This window comes from Rhododendron vialii, chromosome 9a, assembly GCF_030253575.1.
Source record: "Rhododendron vialii isolate Sample 1 chromosome 9a, ASM3025357v1".
Lineage (NCBI taxonomy): Eukaryota > Viridiplantae > Streptophyta > Magnoliopsida > Ericales > Ericaceae > Rhododendron > Rhododendron vialii.
Window position 1 is genome coordinate 34,011,844 of NC_080565.1, and position 16,648 is coordinate 34,028,491.

At 39.3% G+C, this 16,648-nt stretch overlaps 2 protein-coding genes across 3 annotated transcripts; both read right to left on the reverse strand.

Moving 5' to 3' along the window:
- Positions 1 to 1,984: 1,984 nt before the first annotated feature.
- Positions 1,985 to 10,215, reverse strand: LOC131300280 (NAC domain containing protein 50-like). 2 transcript variants are annotated; one of them, XM_058326036.1, is made up of 5 exons: positions 10,019 to 10,215; positions 9,695 to 9,920; positions 5,455 to 5,732; positions 5,143 to 5,328; positions 1,985 to 2,783 (listed from the first exon to the last, which is right to left on the reverse strand). In XM_058326036.1, exons 2-5 carry the CDS (start codon positions 9,894 to 9,896, stop codon positions 2,241 to 2,243), a joined length of 1,209 nt encoding a protein of 402 aa, XP_058182019.1. In that variant the 5' UTR covers positions 9,897 to 9,920; positions 10,019 to 10,215; the 3' UTR covers positions 1,985 to 2,240. The 2 variants fall into 2 exon arrangements, with proteins under 2 accessions (XP_058182019.1, XP_058182018.1); XM_058326035.1 differs by having other exon boundaries at positions 9,695 to 9,933; positions 10,019 to 10,214.
- A 3,938-nt stretch (positions 10,216 to 14,153) lies between these two features.
- On the reverse strand, positions 14,154 to 15,781 carry LOC131300284 (zinc finger protein ZAT5-like). The gene has a single exon (XM_058326044.1). It carries the CDS (start codon positions 15,365 to 15,367, stop codon positions 14,354 to 14,356), a length of 1,014 nt encoding a protein of 337 aa, XP_058182027.1. The 5' UTR covers positions 15,368 to 15,781; the 3' UTR covers positions 14,154 to 14,353.
- Positions 15,782 to 16,648: the final 867 nt, after the last annotated feature.

Consider the following 16,648-nt stretch of genomic DNA (forward strand, 5'->3'; position numbering starts at 1 on the left):
ATGCGTGATTGAAATTCGTTTGCGATTGGACGAATGTGCATTGTGTATTGTGGGGTTTTTTTGGTTAGGAATGCAAAAATAACCAATGTGGAGGTAGAGGTTGTTAAGTTTGATTATGAACTAAATGGATAATCAAATGATGACGTGGCACATTTTGATTATTACCATTGCGGATGCTCTAAGTAAACGAACCTTTGAAATAATGACATTATGTAGTGGGTCTCACTTGTACGAAGTTAATTTTTTTTGTCGATTATCGAATAAGTTCTCATCATTAAATATAGTGTTCAAATTTCTACACGGGAGCAAATAAATCTGTGAAAGACCTGTATTGCATGTAGGTCTCACCTGTACGAGGTTAATTTTTTTTTTTTGTCGATTATCAAATAAGTCTTGTGGGTCTCTCATCATTAAGTATAACGTGCCCCAAAAGAAAGACGAAGGCTAAAAATGGAAATACTGAAAAGCAATTCAAATTTCTCCGCTGGAGCAGATAAATCTTTGAAAGGACCAACACTTGTACGAAGTTAATTTTTTTTGTCGATTATCGAATAAGTGTTGTGAGTCTCTCATCATTAAATATAGCGTGCCCCAAAAGAAAGACGAAGGCTAAAAATGAAAATACTGAAAAGCAATTCAAATTTCTACGTGTGAGCAGATAAATTTTTGAAAGAATTGTACTGCTTTTAGGTCTCACCTGTACGAAGTTATTATTATTATTTTTTTGTCGATTATCGAATTAGTATTGTGGGTCTATCAACATTAAATATTGCGTGTCCCCAAAGAAAAACAAGGGCAAAAAAGGAATTATAGTTAACGCGACAATAGTTTGTAAGCACATATGATTAAAAATCTAGGAATTATAAAAGGGTGATAAAAGATTCATGTGAGTATTGCATTGGCCCTGTTTTGTTAAGGTTTTTATTTTTTAAGTACTTATTATTTCTCGCTTTACGATTTGAAAAATAAGTACCCTTAGTTGTTGGTCCAACAAAAGACGAATTAATTCTGGTTGAATATCAGATTTGATATTGTATGTTTTAGACAAAGTTTCATATCGCATAATATTATGGTATAGTTAACATTTTTGCCACGACATATAACCCTACCCCAAAATAATAAGTGCAAGAAAAATTCTCTCGTGCCATCGTGAGCAATACTAAGTTTCGCTTAAGGGAAAATGACGGTCAAGAACGTGTGTTTTGATAATTAATACCTATTAAGAACATTTTCAGTATTAGACAAATATTCTCAGCATGTCTTTGGCGAGTATTAATTATCAAAACACGTCTTGAACCGTGATTTTCCCTTGGCTTAATTAGCACCGCTACGCAGTACGCACACCAAAGTGTAAGATAGCTTAGAATTTTGTAAGCTTATTCGGTCAGTTTAATATGTAGGTGCACTTTGATCATTTTACGCGTAAAGCTATTTTGATTACTTTGTATTCCCATTCTCTTGAACTTAACTTAAATTTAACTTAAATCTAAAAGTTTTGTCCTTATTTGAATTTTTTTCTCTTTTGTTAATTTTGCGTCAAATTTTTGTAGGTTAGGAATCGAAAAAGTAAAATTTTGGCACTTTTACCCAAGTATTTGGAGAAATAACTATTTTTTAGCCAAAAAAAATGACATTTTCACATAATTATATTTAATCATCTTGAATTCAAAAAAATAAATAAAAATGTTAGGTCAAAACCGTGTCATGGATATACAACTTGGACTCAAATCCAACCCGCCCAAATAAAACTCGTTCACTCGCGACCCCATCCAACCCACCATATCATATCTAACCGTGAACAGTATCAACCGGCCCAAACCGATCAAGCCTACTACCAGTCAGTTATATATATACAGGAATTAAAAGACCTAACACAACAGTACTATTGTAAGAACTACTTCCTACTTCCAGCAGAAAACTGAAGGTCTTCTTGGACAACCTAGAAGAGATAAAACGAAGTCAAAACAGTCGAGGACAAGAATCAAGACACGAAAAAATATCATTTTATTCGAAATAGAATAGGTTTAACAGACATCATCGCGATGGCTATTGGTACAGCCATTCAGATTCATGTTACAACAGACAACTACTACAAAACTAGTATACATTGAGTGCTGCAAATGGCTAGACTATTGGGTTTTACTTATTCAGATGATCGATACAGTTCCGAAGACAGTTAGGAACTCAAACCAACCCCCCCAGAAACTGAATTACATAGGTGCCGGAAATAGCTACACTTCTCAGCCAACCCTTCTCAATTCGCAGTTTTCCTTGTCAAGAATGTCCATACGCGATTGAAGAACGTTGATCATTGCCTGGGCTCTCATCACTTCAATCTTCAAAGTCTCCCTCTCCATGCAAACGTTGAGGATTTCATTTTCCAAATTGCTGATAAATTTCAAGTAGCCGGGCGGAACGGACTTCTCAAGGTTGGAAGCGTCAAATGAATGGAAGTTACTTGTGTGATTTTCCTTGGGGTCAAGAGGCTCTAACAATGGGAATTCCAAAAAAGCAGAGGAAAAATTCGTTGAAGTGGTCATTGTTGTAGATATGCGAAGATCATGTGTTGTTGTAGTTGAATCTTCCGAACCATTTGCACGGCTGGTGTTGGGATCATCATTCTTTGATCTTTTATTATGGACTAACGAGATGGGTTCAGTATCAGATGTACCTTGTAGAGGGCAATCATCGGACCTTTCCCTTTTGCAAACAAATGGAATGTTTTCAGAAATATATGGAACCTCAACTAGACGCAGAGGGGCCTTGTCGATGGGATGAACATCCTGCGCAAAATTAGCCAATTTTATAGACCTTCTACATGTTTATTTGCATTAATCACAGCACGCAAGAGCAAGAGCAAAAACATGAGCATGAGCAGATGTTTGCTGTTAGAATCCCTCTCGAAATACACATATTTTTCAACAAATATCCAAATTTGAATTTTTTTACAACCTATGCATTATCATAATGCAAGTGCAGGTACTTAATCACAATGTGGCCTCTAACCAGTTCAGAAAAGCAAGTATTGCCACTGGATCATGTACTAAAATCCCAGAGGAGGCCATTGTTCCAAAAGGAATCCCCATAGAGAGAACAAAGAAAACTCTACTTGCGGAAATTCTGAAACATTGGGAAAGCCTATCAAAAAACACATTAACTGTGCCAAAGAGATGTTGCAAGTATTAGTCTTACACAAAACTAGTCTCTATTCCTCAAGCCTGAGCAGTGTTTGACGGTACATTAATTTTGTCTTTGGAGCTTGGATTTGTGGAGGGAAAAGCAAGGTATTCGATTTACCTGGTGACATAGGAAAAATACCGCCCACATCTTTTCATTTATCACGTGTTTCTTTGAATAATACCTGATTTTGTACCCTAATACTATCCTTTCTTTTTCCCCGCAGAGTTCTGTCTTCTCTCCTGGAGATGGCCGAAGGCAGATTCTTTTCCCAACTTAACCCAGTCCCATAGCGCAAATTCACAAACAGTCCAACAAATATGTCATTTAGGGGATGAAGTACTTTGAAAATGACAGTGGCATTCCGAATTGTCTCAAGATGATTCAGCCACACTTCCTAGGTTTTTTTGGCACAGTAGACATCTTTTTCTGCAGACCTTGTTTGGCTTCATGTGCCACAATCATGAAAGCCCTCCACTTTTGGTCCTTGTTATTTGGTCCACTATGCCATATCCTAATGTCCTTAGGAAAAACGTAATTTTACCATAGAAAAATTCCACTTTAGTCTGTGAAGTTGCAACGTGGAAGATCATAACTCTGGACTTGTTTGAAGTGAATTATGGATGGGATGGACAGCATAACCAAATGTATCATTATCCCAGATCTTAGTCAGGGCCGGCCCAAGGAATTTGGATGCCCAAGGCTAAATTATGGGGTGGTGCCCTACATATTTTTAGAATTAAACAACAATGATAGAAATGTTTCTTTATATTACTACCTTAGACTTTATAATGCATGTTAATTGCTTTGTCACCAACGGCCAAAGTGGATGGCTTGAATTCTACTTGACTTGGTTTCGAAACCTGGTAGTTACAATAGCATTATTTTTGGGGAAAAAACATTTCAAAAGAAAAAGCTGCTCAAAAGACTCGAACTCGGACACTCCACATGAAGAAAGATCAACTTACCACTGAGCTAGCAAAGACATTTGTGTTATAAAACGAACAAATATAATACACACACACACTAATTAACAAATAATATTGGAGTGCCCCTAAAATTTGAAATTTTTTTGGATGCCCGAGGCCTAGACCTCTTGGGCCTGGGCCAGCCCTGATCTTAGTATGTCATTATACATCCAACAACTAAAGCCGATCACCAAAATCACATCAAATCACTTCATCTCATAAATAGGAATCAACCACTGCATTTCCACTTTGGAACCTATCACTACTCTCCAGATTCACCAAAACACCCTCCACTAACTTTCCCTCACTAAATTATTCACACTACCACCTCTCACCACCATTAGTCCATTAAAAAAAAATCCGATCTCAAAGTAAATTTCACCAACTGAACCAGTGTGGTTAACACACATGTAGATGTAACAGTCATACATATGAAATCGGCAAATCCATGCCCAACATGGAACTTCAACTAAACAAGGCCGAGTTTTAGCTGAAACCTACTGTCAAACCTAATAATTATGAGTTCATGATTACCAGCGTAAAGAACAATTACGTACAAGCTCCAATTTAAAGAGATCCAGATGCAGGATAAGAAGGTTGCAAAGATTGAAAAAAAAACAAAAACAAAAGAGAAGATTAAGAAAGTAGAAGAAACCATCTGAGGAGGACCCCTAGCTCTCCTTAAGCCCCATACTTCAAGAGTCAATTATACGTTTCACCACAAATCATAAGGTTTTGCCAATCCGTTATCTATTAATCAACATCTCGAACTCATCCATCCCTCTAATTCCCATGACAACAGCCTCTCCACTCATTATGAAAAGATATCTGAAACAAAGAGAGTCCGTTGGCTATACTCTTGACAATTAGTGTTCACCATTGTATTCTATTGCACTTCTCCAACAATCGCAAACCAATAGGAAAAAATAACTGAATTATGCACAGCAGCACCCAATTTGATTTTGTTGCAATCACGGGGAGTTAGGTGAGTACAAACCTGCTCAAGCTCATTTCTTTCAACTTCTGCATCATCATCATTTAGCATCTCATCCCCAGCCTCTTCTCCTGGAACCACCAATGAGGCATTGTTATCCCATTCCTCCTCAATGAATGGGGCATATCGGTCCCCATTTGGTGGTCCTAACCCACTTTTTTGAAAAATTCTGCACAGCATGAATGAATCCTTCCCTCGCAAAACAAGAAAGTCGAGATATTCATTTGCAATTCAAAATTCCTAAATAAAACAGATGTCGAGTGAAAAACATGCTCTCATTTACACCTATCTAGTGTGTACTAAAACAATCCGCACCTGTGCCACTCCAGATTTCTCTAGGTCTTCATCAACAAGCCTGTACTCATGCATGACCCAATTAGTCCGATTTCCTTTTGGAGCTCGACCACTATGAAACACGAGTGTTTTTTTCATACCAATTGTCTGACCTTTATGACGCACAAAACGATCCTTTCCAGTGGCCTTCCAATACCCTCTTCCAGTTGCCCGATTCAACCGAGCTCCATTACCATACTTTCTATCTACTGGGCTGAAAAAGTACCACTCTAAGTCTCGGCTCTGGAGCCTTGAATGTCCTAAAGCCCAACATTACAATCATCAATGGAACATACTGAGCGAGAGAGAGAGCTAACCAACAAAATGTTTACCCAAATTACGCAAGAGACCTACATCTCATATGTATGTGAATGTTTGTATTAAGATAGAGGTTCCAACAACCAATATAAAAATCACAACAAAATGGATCTGTAAGAGCACAATGCAGGGATAAACAAGAAAATGAACAGCCATTCAAAGCGAGAAACAAAATTTGGAACATCTAGATTGTTCAAGGCTTCAAGAACAATACCTTTCTTTTTTTGCTGGGTAAGCTTATACACGTTCAACTTTCTCTGTGACTTTTTGTATCTACTTTCTACTTTTCTTTCACAGTGGTAGACTGTTTAGGGTCCTCCAATATCATAGCTCTCCTCTCCAATGCACATAAAGGGCCTAATGGATTGGTCGGAATCAGATTGAACTACAAATGTCACGCGATCACATTTCTAGCATAGTCTACACTATGGTGCAGTAATTACTATTGGGGTGTGAAGCTCGTTTGTAAAATGTTGAATATAATCTATATTTACATCAATTATATTCAACATAAAATATTCCTTCCAGATGCCTGTATGAGGGGTCGAAGGGCAAAGCTACTAGAAATTCCTTCTGGGCGGGATTGAAGGCTGTCCAAGCGGACACGGCGTAACTGAATCGTTTTTATATCCCTAAGTCGATTTTTAGGGTTAGAACATCATACTGTGACTAAGAGGCTGTTGTATCTTGCGAGATAGAACTAGTGGGTGTACTCCATTTGATTCAATAGTGAACTGGTGTGGCTCCCTAGGTGTAGGCATGTTGCCGAACTTCGTATATTTTCGTGTTCTGCTTTTTTTTTTTCTAGCTTTCAATTTCTCTTGTGTGGTTCTGTGATTCATAGAATTCCAAGATTACGTTGTGTGTGTTGGTTTGAAATAGTCGTTCAGAGACGTGGTTGTAGAGAGACGTTCAATAGTTTAAATCATGTTCGAGCGAACTAGGATTTTAGTGGGAGCTATGAGTTCACAAGAAGGAAAATCGAAGCTCAATAAAATCGAGCGTTCAAATTTTGCTTTCCAGAAGACACAGATAGACTATATGTATCAGAAAGATCTTTACTGGCCGTTGCTAGGAAGAGAAAAAGGGAAGAAACTGGGCGAACACTATAGAGGATTGGAATATACTTGAACAAAAGGCCACGAGACTCAGTTGCCAGTCACTCACAAAATCAGTCACTTGCAACATACTGAAGGAGAAGACAACGTTCAATCTCATGGTTGCTCGTGCAGAGATGTATGAGCCATAGTTGTCAGAATCGTACGATTCACGATTCGTATCGTACGATTCGATACGATTCGGTGGGTAATCGATACGAATAGGTTGCCGAATCGAAAATAGCTGAGAATCGTAAGTGAATCGGTGATTTACGATTCGTATCGTACGATTCGATACGATTCGGTGAGTGATCGATACGAATAGGCTGTCGAATCGGAAATAGCTGAGAATCGTAAGTGAATCAGTGAATCGTTCGATTCACTTAAAATTTCCGAAATTCATTTTTTACTCTTGTTTTGCTTCTTTTGTTGTTTGAAAAGGGTTCAAATATTTTTTAAGGTCTAGTATTGTTATATGTCATCTTTTGTCTATGTTATATGGATAGATAATAAGAAAAAGAGATTTATTACAAGAGTGAATCGAAAATGAGGAAGATAAATGGAATGTAACAACCCTATAGACCTTCTAAGGGTTTGTTTTGTACTTATAACTCTTTTGTACCAAAAGAACCATAAGTAGGCTTTACGAATCATCATCTCTTGGCAGTTGCAACAGAAGCAACTTACCTAATATTCCACGTTATTATCAAATCATCATTTAGAAGAAAGTATTTATTGATTTAGGCCTAAATCTTTCATTTGTAGTATATATTGTTGTTACTCTAATCAATAAGCATAGGTTTCTATGCATTATAGAAGTCATGACCGAATTAGAGCGGTTACACAATTCGATTCGATTCACGATTCGAAAAATGACCATTTCGATTCTCGATTCGATTCACGATTTGACAACTATGGTATGAGCAGCCTTTCACAACGAACAAGGTAAATCTTATGAAAAAGTTTTTCAATCTAAATATGTGAGAAGAATGTTCGCTTATGATACATTTCACTGAATCAACACAATAGTAGATCAACTCGTATTTCTTGGTCATAATTTATTGACTGAGGAAGTTAGGAGAAAATTGCAAGATGTGGCATCAGGTTCATCCCTAAGTTTGGATCAGAGAGGCAGAAGCCAGGCAAGGGGTGGTCAGAATGAGGGCAAGAATCGCTCGAAGTCGTGCAGTAAGGGGAACAAATCAGTAGTCACAATCGAAAGTACGAGCAATTAAGGGTGAATGCTGGTACTGTGGTTAAACAGGTCACATGCGAGCAGGAGGCTCACATTGCGCATGATGTGCTTATTCTTAGGGAAAGTATACTAGGACGATGATGAGCTTTGTAGTATCGTGGGCAGAGGCGATGTGTAGATTGAGACACATGGGTACAAGTGGTGTTTGAATGATGTCCAACACGTCCCGCAGCTAAAGAGGAATTTTGTTTCAGTTGGGCAACTGATGGCAGCAGGTTATACTTCAACATTGACAAGAGACGTGGAAGATCTCTAATGGTACTATGGTGGTTGTTGCAGTAAGGAAAATGGTACTCTTTACTTGACTAACGTGGGATCTCTCACTATTGCGGATGGCAAGGTGACTTCAGTTTTGTATCACAACAGGTCACTGGCGTAGCCAGAAAACTTTGTAAGTGGGAGCACCTTTTAAACACATTTTGAGAAAATCGATCCCACAAGATATTGATTCCAAAGTGGTTCAACAATAAAATTTCGTTTTAAGCAACGTTAAAATATTTGTGCTAGGAATTGAAAAACCTAACATAATTTTTTAATATAGTAAATTACATAGAATATAAAAACAATCGAATTACTTGAATTGTCTCAGTGGATCAAGTCTAAGAGCAATTCACTACATAATATTTAGCATTATTGCTCCCATTGTTAATACTTGCTAAAGTATAAAACGGTTAGACATTTTTGAATTTTGGACATTATGCATTAGAGAGTTCCAAATAGTAAGTGGCAGCTATTTTTCACATTAGACATCTCATTTCGCCGGTATAATGACAATGTTCAAATATGTGGAAAAGAAATTGAGAATGAAATGATATTTGACTAGAGAAAATACAATTATGAAATACAATTAACTAGAGAAAATACAAAATATACATTTTAAAATTTTAAATTTAAAAAAAAAATTGAGTGGGGGCGCGTGTCCCCGCTCGTCCTATTCTCCCTCCGCCACTGCAACAGGTAGGAACTAGGAACACATGAGCGATAAGGGGATGAAGGTCACGCAGTCACAGGAAAAGCTACAAGGAGGTCAGTGCTGATAACGACATGTGCAAGGATTGTATCTTCAACAAGTAGAAACAGGTCAGTTTTCAAAAAGATGAACTGGTGTGGCTCCCGTGCAAGGCACTTTGCCGAACCTCATACATCGATCTGTGTTTTTTGCTTTCTTCTCTTGCTTTCAATTTCTCAGTGTGGTTGTGTAATTCATACCATTCCAACACACAACATGAAACACAACACAAAAAAGGGGAATCTAAAATGTCTTGTGACTTGTGAGTGAGCAATTGACAAGGAATGAAAGATCACTCATCCTATGTGATTTTCGACTCCTAATTACTAATATTCTACCAATCACATACAGCCAAAACGCACAAAAATCAGGCAAATTATCACCCAAAAATAACCCAAATGAAGACAAAAGAAACGTAAAATTGAACACTTGCTAAAAGTCAATTTCTACTCATACCCGTAAAGCGGAAAAATGTAAACTTGAAAGAGGAATTCAAAGAAAGTTTCCAGAGAGAGAGAGAGAGAGAGAGAGAGAGAGAGAGACCTGCGAGCTCCCAGGGCTCAGATTTGTAGACGTCGATTTCGGTTACGGCTTCGAATCGGAAAGGCTTAGCACAGGCCTTGCGCTTCAAATAGTACTGCACCAATTCCTCATCCGTCGGGTGGAACCGAAACCCAGGTGCCAGCGAAGTCGGAGGCGGCGGCGAGGCGCGCAGAGGGGCGATTTCCGGCAATTCGTGACCCATCTGAAGCTGACCCAGATGAGATTTCTAACCAATAAGCCTGCAAAAGATAAGAGATTCAAATAGTCGAAGACAAGGACGGAAGATAAGGTCAGAATTGGTGGGAAAGCGAAGAAATTAATAACCTAATCAGTTGCCCGTGGGTGAAGAAACCTTGAAGCTTGCTTGTCACGGAAATCGACTCTTTTCCTTTGGAAAAAGAGTTGGGTATTTGAATTGATTTGGTCTTGTTTATGTTTTCCATTTCTGTTGGTTGTGTTGTCGTGTTTGAACTTTGAACATGTGGTGGCACTGTTTTTGGAGTGGTGGAGCCTTCACGTTTACGTGTGCCGATAAATTTTTCTTTCATTGATTGCTTTATGAAGAAGCCTCTTTCAGGTTTCTTGTCCTCGTGGTTAACGATAAACAACCTATTTTACTTCCTCATCGCCAATTCCCTTGATACGTAGAGCATCCACATTTGACTTTCGTAAGATTTTGTGGGTTATTTATACGACAAAAATTGTTAAAACTCGGGATTCAAAAATTATGTGTTAGAGAGTTGTTAACAAGGGCGGAAGCATGGAAGGGTTATCTTGGACGGTAGCTTAGGTGTACCTTCAAATAAACAAACAAAAGAAATTGGGAAAATGACAGCTCAAAATGTGTTTTGATAATTAATATCTGTTAAGAAAATGCAGAGAATATTTGTTAATGCTGAAAATGTCCTTAACGGGTATTAATTATCAAAACACGTTATTTTCCCAAAGAAATTATATGTAAATTTCAGTCCCAATATTTTTGGAGGGGGTGCTGTCCTCTTGGGACAGCAGCGTGCTGCTGGGCCCAGTTTTTGGGCCCACTCTGGTCTTGCTCCGATGATCGAAATTGTTCACTTTGTAGAGCTTGTCGAGTAGAACAACCATGCAAAAAATCAGCTTAATTGGATATCGTTAAGTGCCTGATCGGAACCTTTTTATCTTGAAAAGAATGGATCTGAAACACTGGATAAAATCCACAGTAACCCATGGACCGAGAGTTATATGGGCTCTGATCAGGCACTTAACGATATCCAATTAATCTGATTTTTTGCATGGTTATTCTACTCGACAAGCTCTACAAAGTGAACGATTCCGATCATCGAAACAAGACCGACGTGGGCCTAGAATCAGGCACAGTAGAGTGCTGCTGTCCCCTTGGGGACACCAGCCCCCCGTTTCCAATATTTTTAGCCCAACTTATTTTTGTATTCAGCCCAACCCATTAGTAATTTGAGTTTATATTTATTTTGCAAATGCATAAAATTATGAGAATCACTAATTTGCTATTGTCGATAGCCTTGCAACACAAATCCCTAGACATCTTAAATGCCGTGAACTTAGTTTCTACTACAAAAGCACTCCTTCATACCTTGAGAGAAGATGGTTTTGACCCTCTTTTGATGAATGGGAAATTAATTTGCACACAGTACGACATTGATGTACCCGATATGAGTGCTCGTTACAAAACAGCTATGGATCGTACCTGTTAGCAAAAGGATGTCCTCACAATTGAGCATTATTATCGCATTGATATATTCAACGCCGCAATAGATTTTTAGTTGGTGGAGTTGAATAATAGATTCAACGAGGGGTAATGAAACTCCTTATCCTTAGCTCGGCTTTAGAACCTAAAGAACCTAAGGATGGCTTTAAATCATTTAACCTTGATCATATTTGCACTCTTGCCGAGAAATTCTATCTTGATTCCACCGAGAAATTTTGAGTTAGCCCAGGACGGAATAAATTTCTGGTTCCGCCCTTCATTGTTAGGTAAGGAATGAAAAAGTTTTAGACAAAAATGGTCTAAAAGGGTCAAATGAGGATGCTCAGCAATAGCCCGAAGGATTAGTCCAGTTGGTTGGTGGGTTTGCTCCCCTCACAGTTAATCAGGATTGGATCTTGGGGTTAGACCGAAAGAAAGTAATAATTTATTTAGAATTGCCTTTCCCTACCCTCTCTTAAACTTGACGCAAAATTAACAATTGCGAACAAATTTACTACAATGCAGACAAGGTCAAGGGTTAATCAAGTGGCGGCGTAGATGGATTTGCCTTGCCTTCGAAAAATATTTACTCAGGATTTGAGGCAAATATTGCGTATTAGTATATGGGCCTCAGTCTGCAATAATCAGTTGCAAGTGGGGGGTGTAGGTTTAAGACCTTGGCCCAACTATTGATTATTATGGGCCTATGGCCATCAGTCTTACAATGCATGTATAGCCAGTATAGGTAGAGTTTTGAGTTAGGGAAATTGACGGCCAATGATGTGTTTTGATAATTAATATTCGCCAAGGACATTTTCAGCATTAAAAAATGTTCTTAGCTTGCCTTTGACGGGTATTGATTATCAAAATATGTCATGGGCCGTCATTTTCCCTTTTAAGTTATGATTTCGGATTCTCCACTCTTAATGGAATTACAATACATGACAAACTGTGTTCGCTTTGAGTGTCTAAAACCAATCTTTTTCTCTACACACGATTTTTAATAAATTTTCTCTTCAATTATTACGCTCATTTCTCTCTCTTTTCACTCATTACCCCAAAATCTCTCTAAAAAAAAAAAACCAAACAAAACTACAGTTCATACCTAGTATTGTTGGGCGGAAGCCAAGCGTGCTAAGTCTCAGTTGACCTATTGGCTCTTGGGGCGCAATAAGGGGATAAGGAGAAAAAGTTGTACATTCACTAACACTTGCTTGTTTCGGTAAGATGGTAAGGCTTGAAAGTATGCTGCTTGCAAGCAATTGTTGGATGGGGTGTATTTTGGCAGATGCTTAGTGGGGTAAGTCTCAATCGACCCGTTGGTGCTATTGAAAAGGAAACTGGAAAGAAAAAAAGGTGCACCTTCAATAATAACACCTCAAGACCAATTGCACATCAGGGTGAGTGTTGGTGCATTTGCTGTGCAGAACCCATCCTAAATTTGTTTGCCACAATAGGTGGGCCAATTAGTTACTAATTAAACTTCCAACAGTTGATGGGGAACAAGATGATGCTGATAAAAAAAAGAAAAGAAGTGAAAATGACAAACTGCAACGCAACGCACAACAAGTATCAAACTCTGAAAAAACATACTAATCGACAATCAATTCGACACCCAGAAGGACAAAATAATGTTAGGATTATTTGTTGTGTTCGAGCTACAGTTTGAAATGGATATTATTGCCCAACTTTTTTCCAGACCCATGCTCATTCACAAGCTCTTTAGCCATCTAGACAGTAGACAAGATCACCAAACTCCATGCTTTAGCACCAACCAAGCTTTATTTGCGACACTTAATTACATGCTGAAAATTACGAATTTCTAGATCTGTATCATTGCCGGCCAGATCATAATCCTGACACCACAACCATGAAATGTAACTTCGGAAGAGTACTTTTTGTGATAACTAATCTTTGTCAAGTTCCATTCATCAATGTGTTTTCTTGTCTGGGTTTTAGCTGATTTCTCTGTTAATTTTCGGATACGAGTATTAGTACTAATTCTCCCTTTAATTTCTTTCTTAATTTCTGATAAATCAGGGAGTAATTAGTGTCCACTTTGATAAATTTATGAATGCACTTCTTGCCCCATCTGGGGAAAAAAATGCCAACCCCCCTCTAGCTAGGTGACCTGCAATGTAATACTATTAAAGAATCAATCATAGAGGAAGTGATGGTCACTCATTTCACAATTAGTTGAACAGATTATTTTATTCAAATTAGTGAACTAAAAGATTCAGAACTCCCATGTTACTACTCCTTGGTTGGGTTGGGGCCGGGTAAAGAAGCAACGGATATTAATTGAGTTGCCTGTAAGCTGGTCCGGACACTTGAGTTATCGGAAAAAACAGGAAGCAACGGATATGTACGAAGGCATCAATTAGGTGTATTGAGTAGGCTGGTGACCAAAAGAGTGGCAGACCTAGCAAAGAAAAGAACAAAATAGCCTTATATGAATATAGTGGTACCCAAGATCATTTAATAGTCGTTGATTTAAAGTTAAGAGAACTGAAACCATCTGGGAGGTGGATTCATGTGGAAAGCAGTTACCACTGGCATTCCAAACTTTTGTCATCAAGAGAGAGAGAGAGAGAGAGTTTTCTTGTAAGTGAAACAACGAAACCTACACCACAAAGTTTGGTTGTGTGGGTGGTGGCAATTCCAAGCCAACCTTTCTCTCTTTTTCAAGAATTGCAACAAACAAAAACCAAACTGAAACAACAATACAAGAATGCAAGCCTATCAGAACAAACAGCATGACAAAGAATTCAAGAATTTTTAACTCCAATTGTGTTTTAAATTACATCAAGGTGTTAAAAAAGAATCCGATCAATTCAGTATACAAGGCTCTCGTTTATGACTTTTGAATAAAAAATCGTAAAGAATGGTGAATGACTCTTGAAATTACGATTGAGTCTCGCGGTACAAAAGAGGAGGAGGGAAAAAAATAAACCTCCTCAGTATTGACAATCCACCAAAGTGGGGCCGGTGGACAACACGAGAGGCGGTGGTTGTAGTTGTTGTTGTTGCTGCTGCTGCTGCTGCTGCGGTTGTTCTTTGGAGGCAAAGGCGAACTTTGATTCTCCCACTTGATCCTCTAGAGGGGCAGGAAGGTTGAGATCCAAATCCAATGACATCACAATTCTTTGCTTCCTGGCTTCTTGATCCTCTGACTCGCCCCTGATTGCACTCAAAGGACTCAATGACAACGCGTTTTTCTGCTTCTTGGCTTCCCGATCCTCATACTCACACCCAATTGGACTCAATGGACTCAATGACAATGTCGTGTTGGTTCCTCCGGGTATTCGATGACGCCTCATATGACCCCCCAATGCTTGTCCTGACGCGAACTCTGCGCCACAAATTGAGCACTCATGAACCTTCGGCGAGGATTTTGGATTCCCATTCGGCCTATTGACCAATTGGAGAGAAAGGGAAGGCGAGGCGTGATCCTTGATTTCTCCTTCTTCTTCTTCTCCTCCTTCATCATCGGTCCACAACATCGTCTTCCTCTTCACCTCCACCGGGGCCGGTTTAGGCCTCTTGTGGCTAGCCCTGTGGCCCCCCAACGCTTGGAAAGAAGGAAAAGTCCGGTCACACGTCTTGCATTGGTAAACATACATCCCCACCTTGCCGCTACCCGTCGACGGTGCCTCCAAAAACCTCTTACTCGTGTACCTGAATCCCGTGGTGATCCCGTGGTCACGGCAATTTCCTGGTCTCGACGATTTCATGTCCACCGAGCCGCCCTGAGCCAGAAGAATCAGGCAATTCGCCACCATGTCTTCCTCCTCCTCCTCCGTCGTCGCACTCTCAGCCAATTCAGCCGAAGAATAAGCATTTTCTCCATCTCCGCCCTGTGAATCGTAAGTGGCGATCGAGAAGGGGATAGGGGATTGAAGCTTCTGTCGCTTGGTTCGCTTGCCTTTAATTATGTGGGCGTCACCCATGAGTTCCTCCAACGCTTCCATGGTCGATCGATCGATCGAGAGAGAGAGAGAGAGGTGGCCTGGGGAGGGGAGGGTTGTATGTATGTGTATATATAGTTGAATGTTGGAAGAGAGAGAGGGGTTTTAGGAGTCAAAAATACTCTCAAAAAAGAGGCCTTGATGGAACAGAGTAAGCTGTGAATTTTTAAGCCGTTCTTGACAGAAATGGCTGTCTACAGTCTATATATGAAGACGGATGGCTGTAAATTTGAGAGAGAGAGAGAGAGAGAGAGAGAGAATGCAGAGGAGGAAAACAGAGACCATTGTAAAGTGAGGACATGCTAAATAAGGGGGGGGAGGAGTTAAACAGTTGGAGGAGGTGAGGTGAGGTGAGGTTTGTTGAACGTACGTAAAGTCAGTTCCACACTGTCTTTCTCTCACTTAAATTTGGCCTTTGCCAACCCACTACACCAAGGAATATACATACACAATACAGAGAGATCTATATATAACTCTCTCTCTCTCTCTCTTTACATGTATGGACAAGAGTTGGATACTATCAACAACAGAACAACCCCGAGGGTTAATCCGAATGGTTGGTGGGTGTGCTTTCGGTCCCCCACAATTGTCCGGGGTTCGATTTTTGGGGTCAAGACCGTAAGAGAGTAATTTCTTGTGAATTCCTCGTAAGTTTCGTCGTGGTTGGCTTGCCTCTGACCGAATCGGAGAGGAGGTTAGTCGAAGTGCACGTGAGCTGGTCTGGACATCCCTAACCACCATATCAAAAGAGGAAAAAACATCAGAACGCTCGGTTGGAGGATAAAATCATAAAGGCATGCACTCGACTGTAAAACGAACCAAACTACCTGGCCCGACTCATGTTCAGAGCGGTGAAGGCCGGTTTGAGATCGATTCGTGAACATAAATAAGTTCTAAACATACTCTGAACATTTTTCAATTTCTAAGCTCGATTCAATAATTTTGCTCGGTACTGCTAGTTGTAATTAGCGACATTTAAACCCCAGTCAAATACATAAGAGTATACGGTACCAAACTCTTTTAAAATCGACTCGGTTGATGGAAGGAAGAAACTGGAATTAAAATTTGAAAACTGAACTCCTCAACAAGTTTATTAGTACTTAATTCAGCTCGTTTAACTCCACTCTCAGTTGAAAACGAGCTGCTCATAAACTACTCTTATGAAACACATGATCTGGGTTCAGAGACTTTTAATTATCTGTATTTTGAGAGAGAGAGAGAGATGATTGGGGTGCAAGGCTGGAACCACGGAATCTTCGGTGCTCCCTTCCTTTCTTTCTTTCT

Excerpts from the sequence above, each read along its gene's own strand:
- LOC131300280 (XM_058326036.1), bottom strand. The coding sequence starts at position 9,896 with ATGGGTCACGAATTGCCGGAAATCGCCCCTCTGCGCGCCTCGCCGCCG. Across the intron at positions 5,329-5,454 it reads AGAAATCTGGAGTGGCACAG|GATTCATTCATGCTGTGCAG; the intron begins GTGCGGATTGTT and ends TTGCGAGGGAAG. Across the intron at positions 2,784-5,142 it reads AAAGAAATGAGCTTGAGCAG|GATGTTCATCCCATCGACAA; the intron begins GTTTGTACTCAC and ends AATTTTGCGCAG.
- LOC131300284 (XM_058326044.1), bottom strand. The coding sequence starts at position 15,367 with ATGGAAGCGTTGGAGGAACTCATGGGTGACGCCCACATAATTAAAGGC.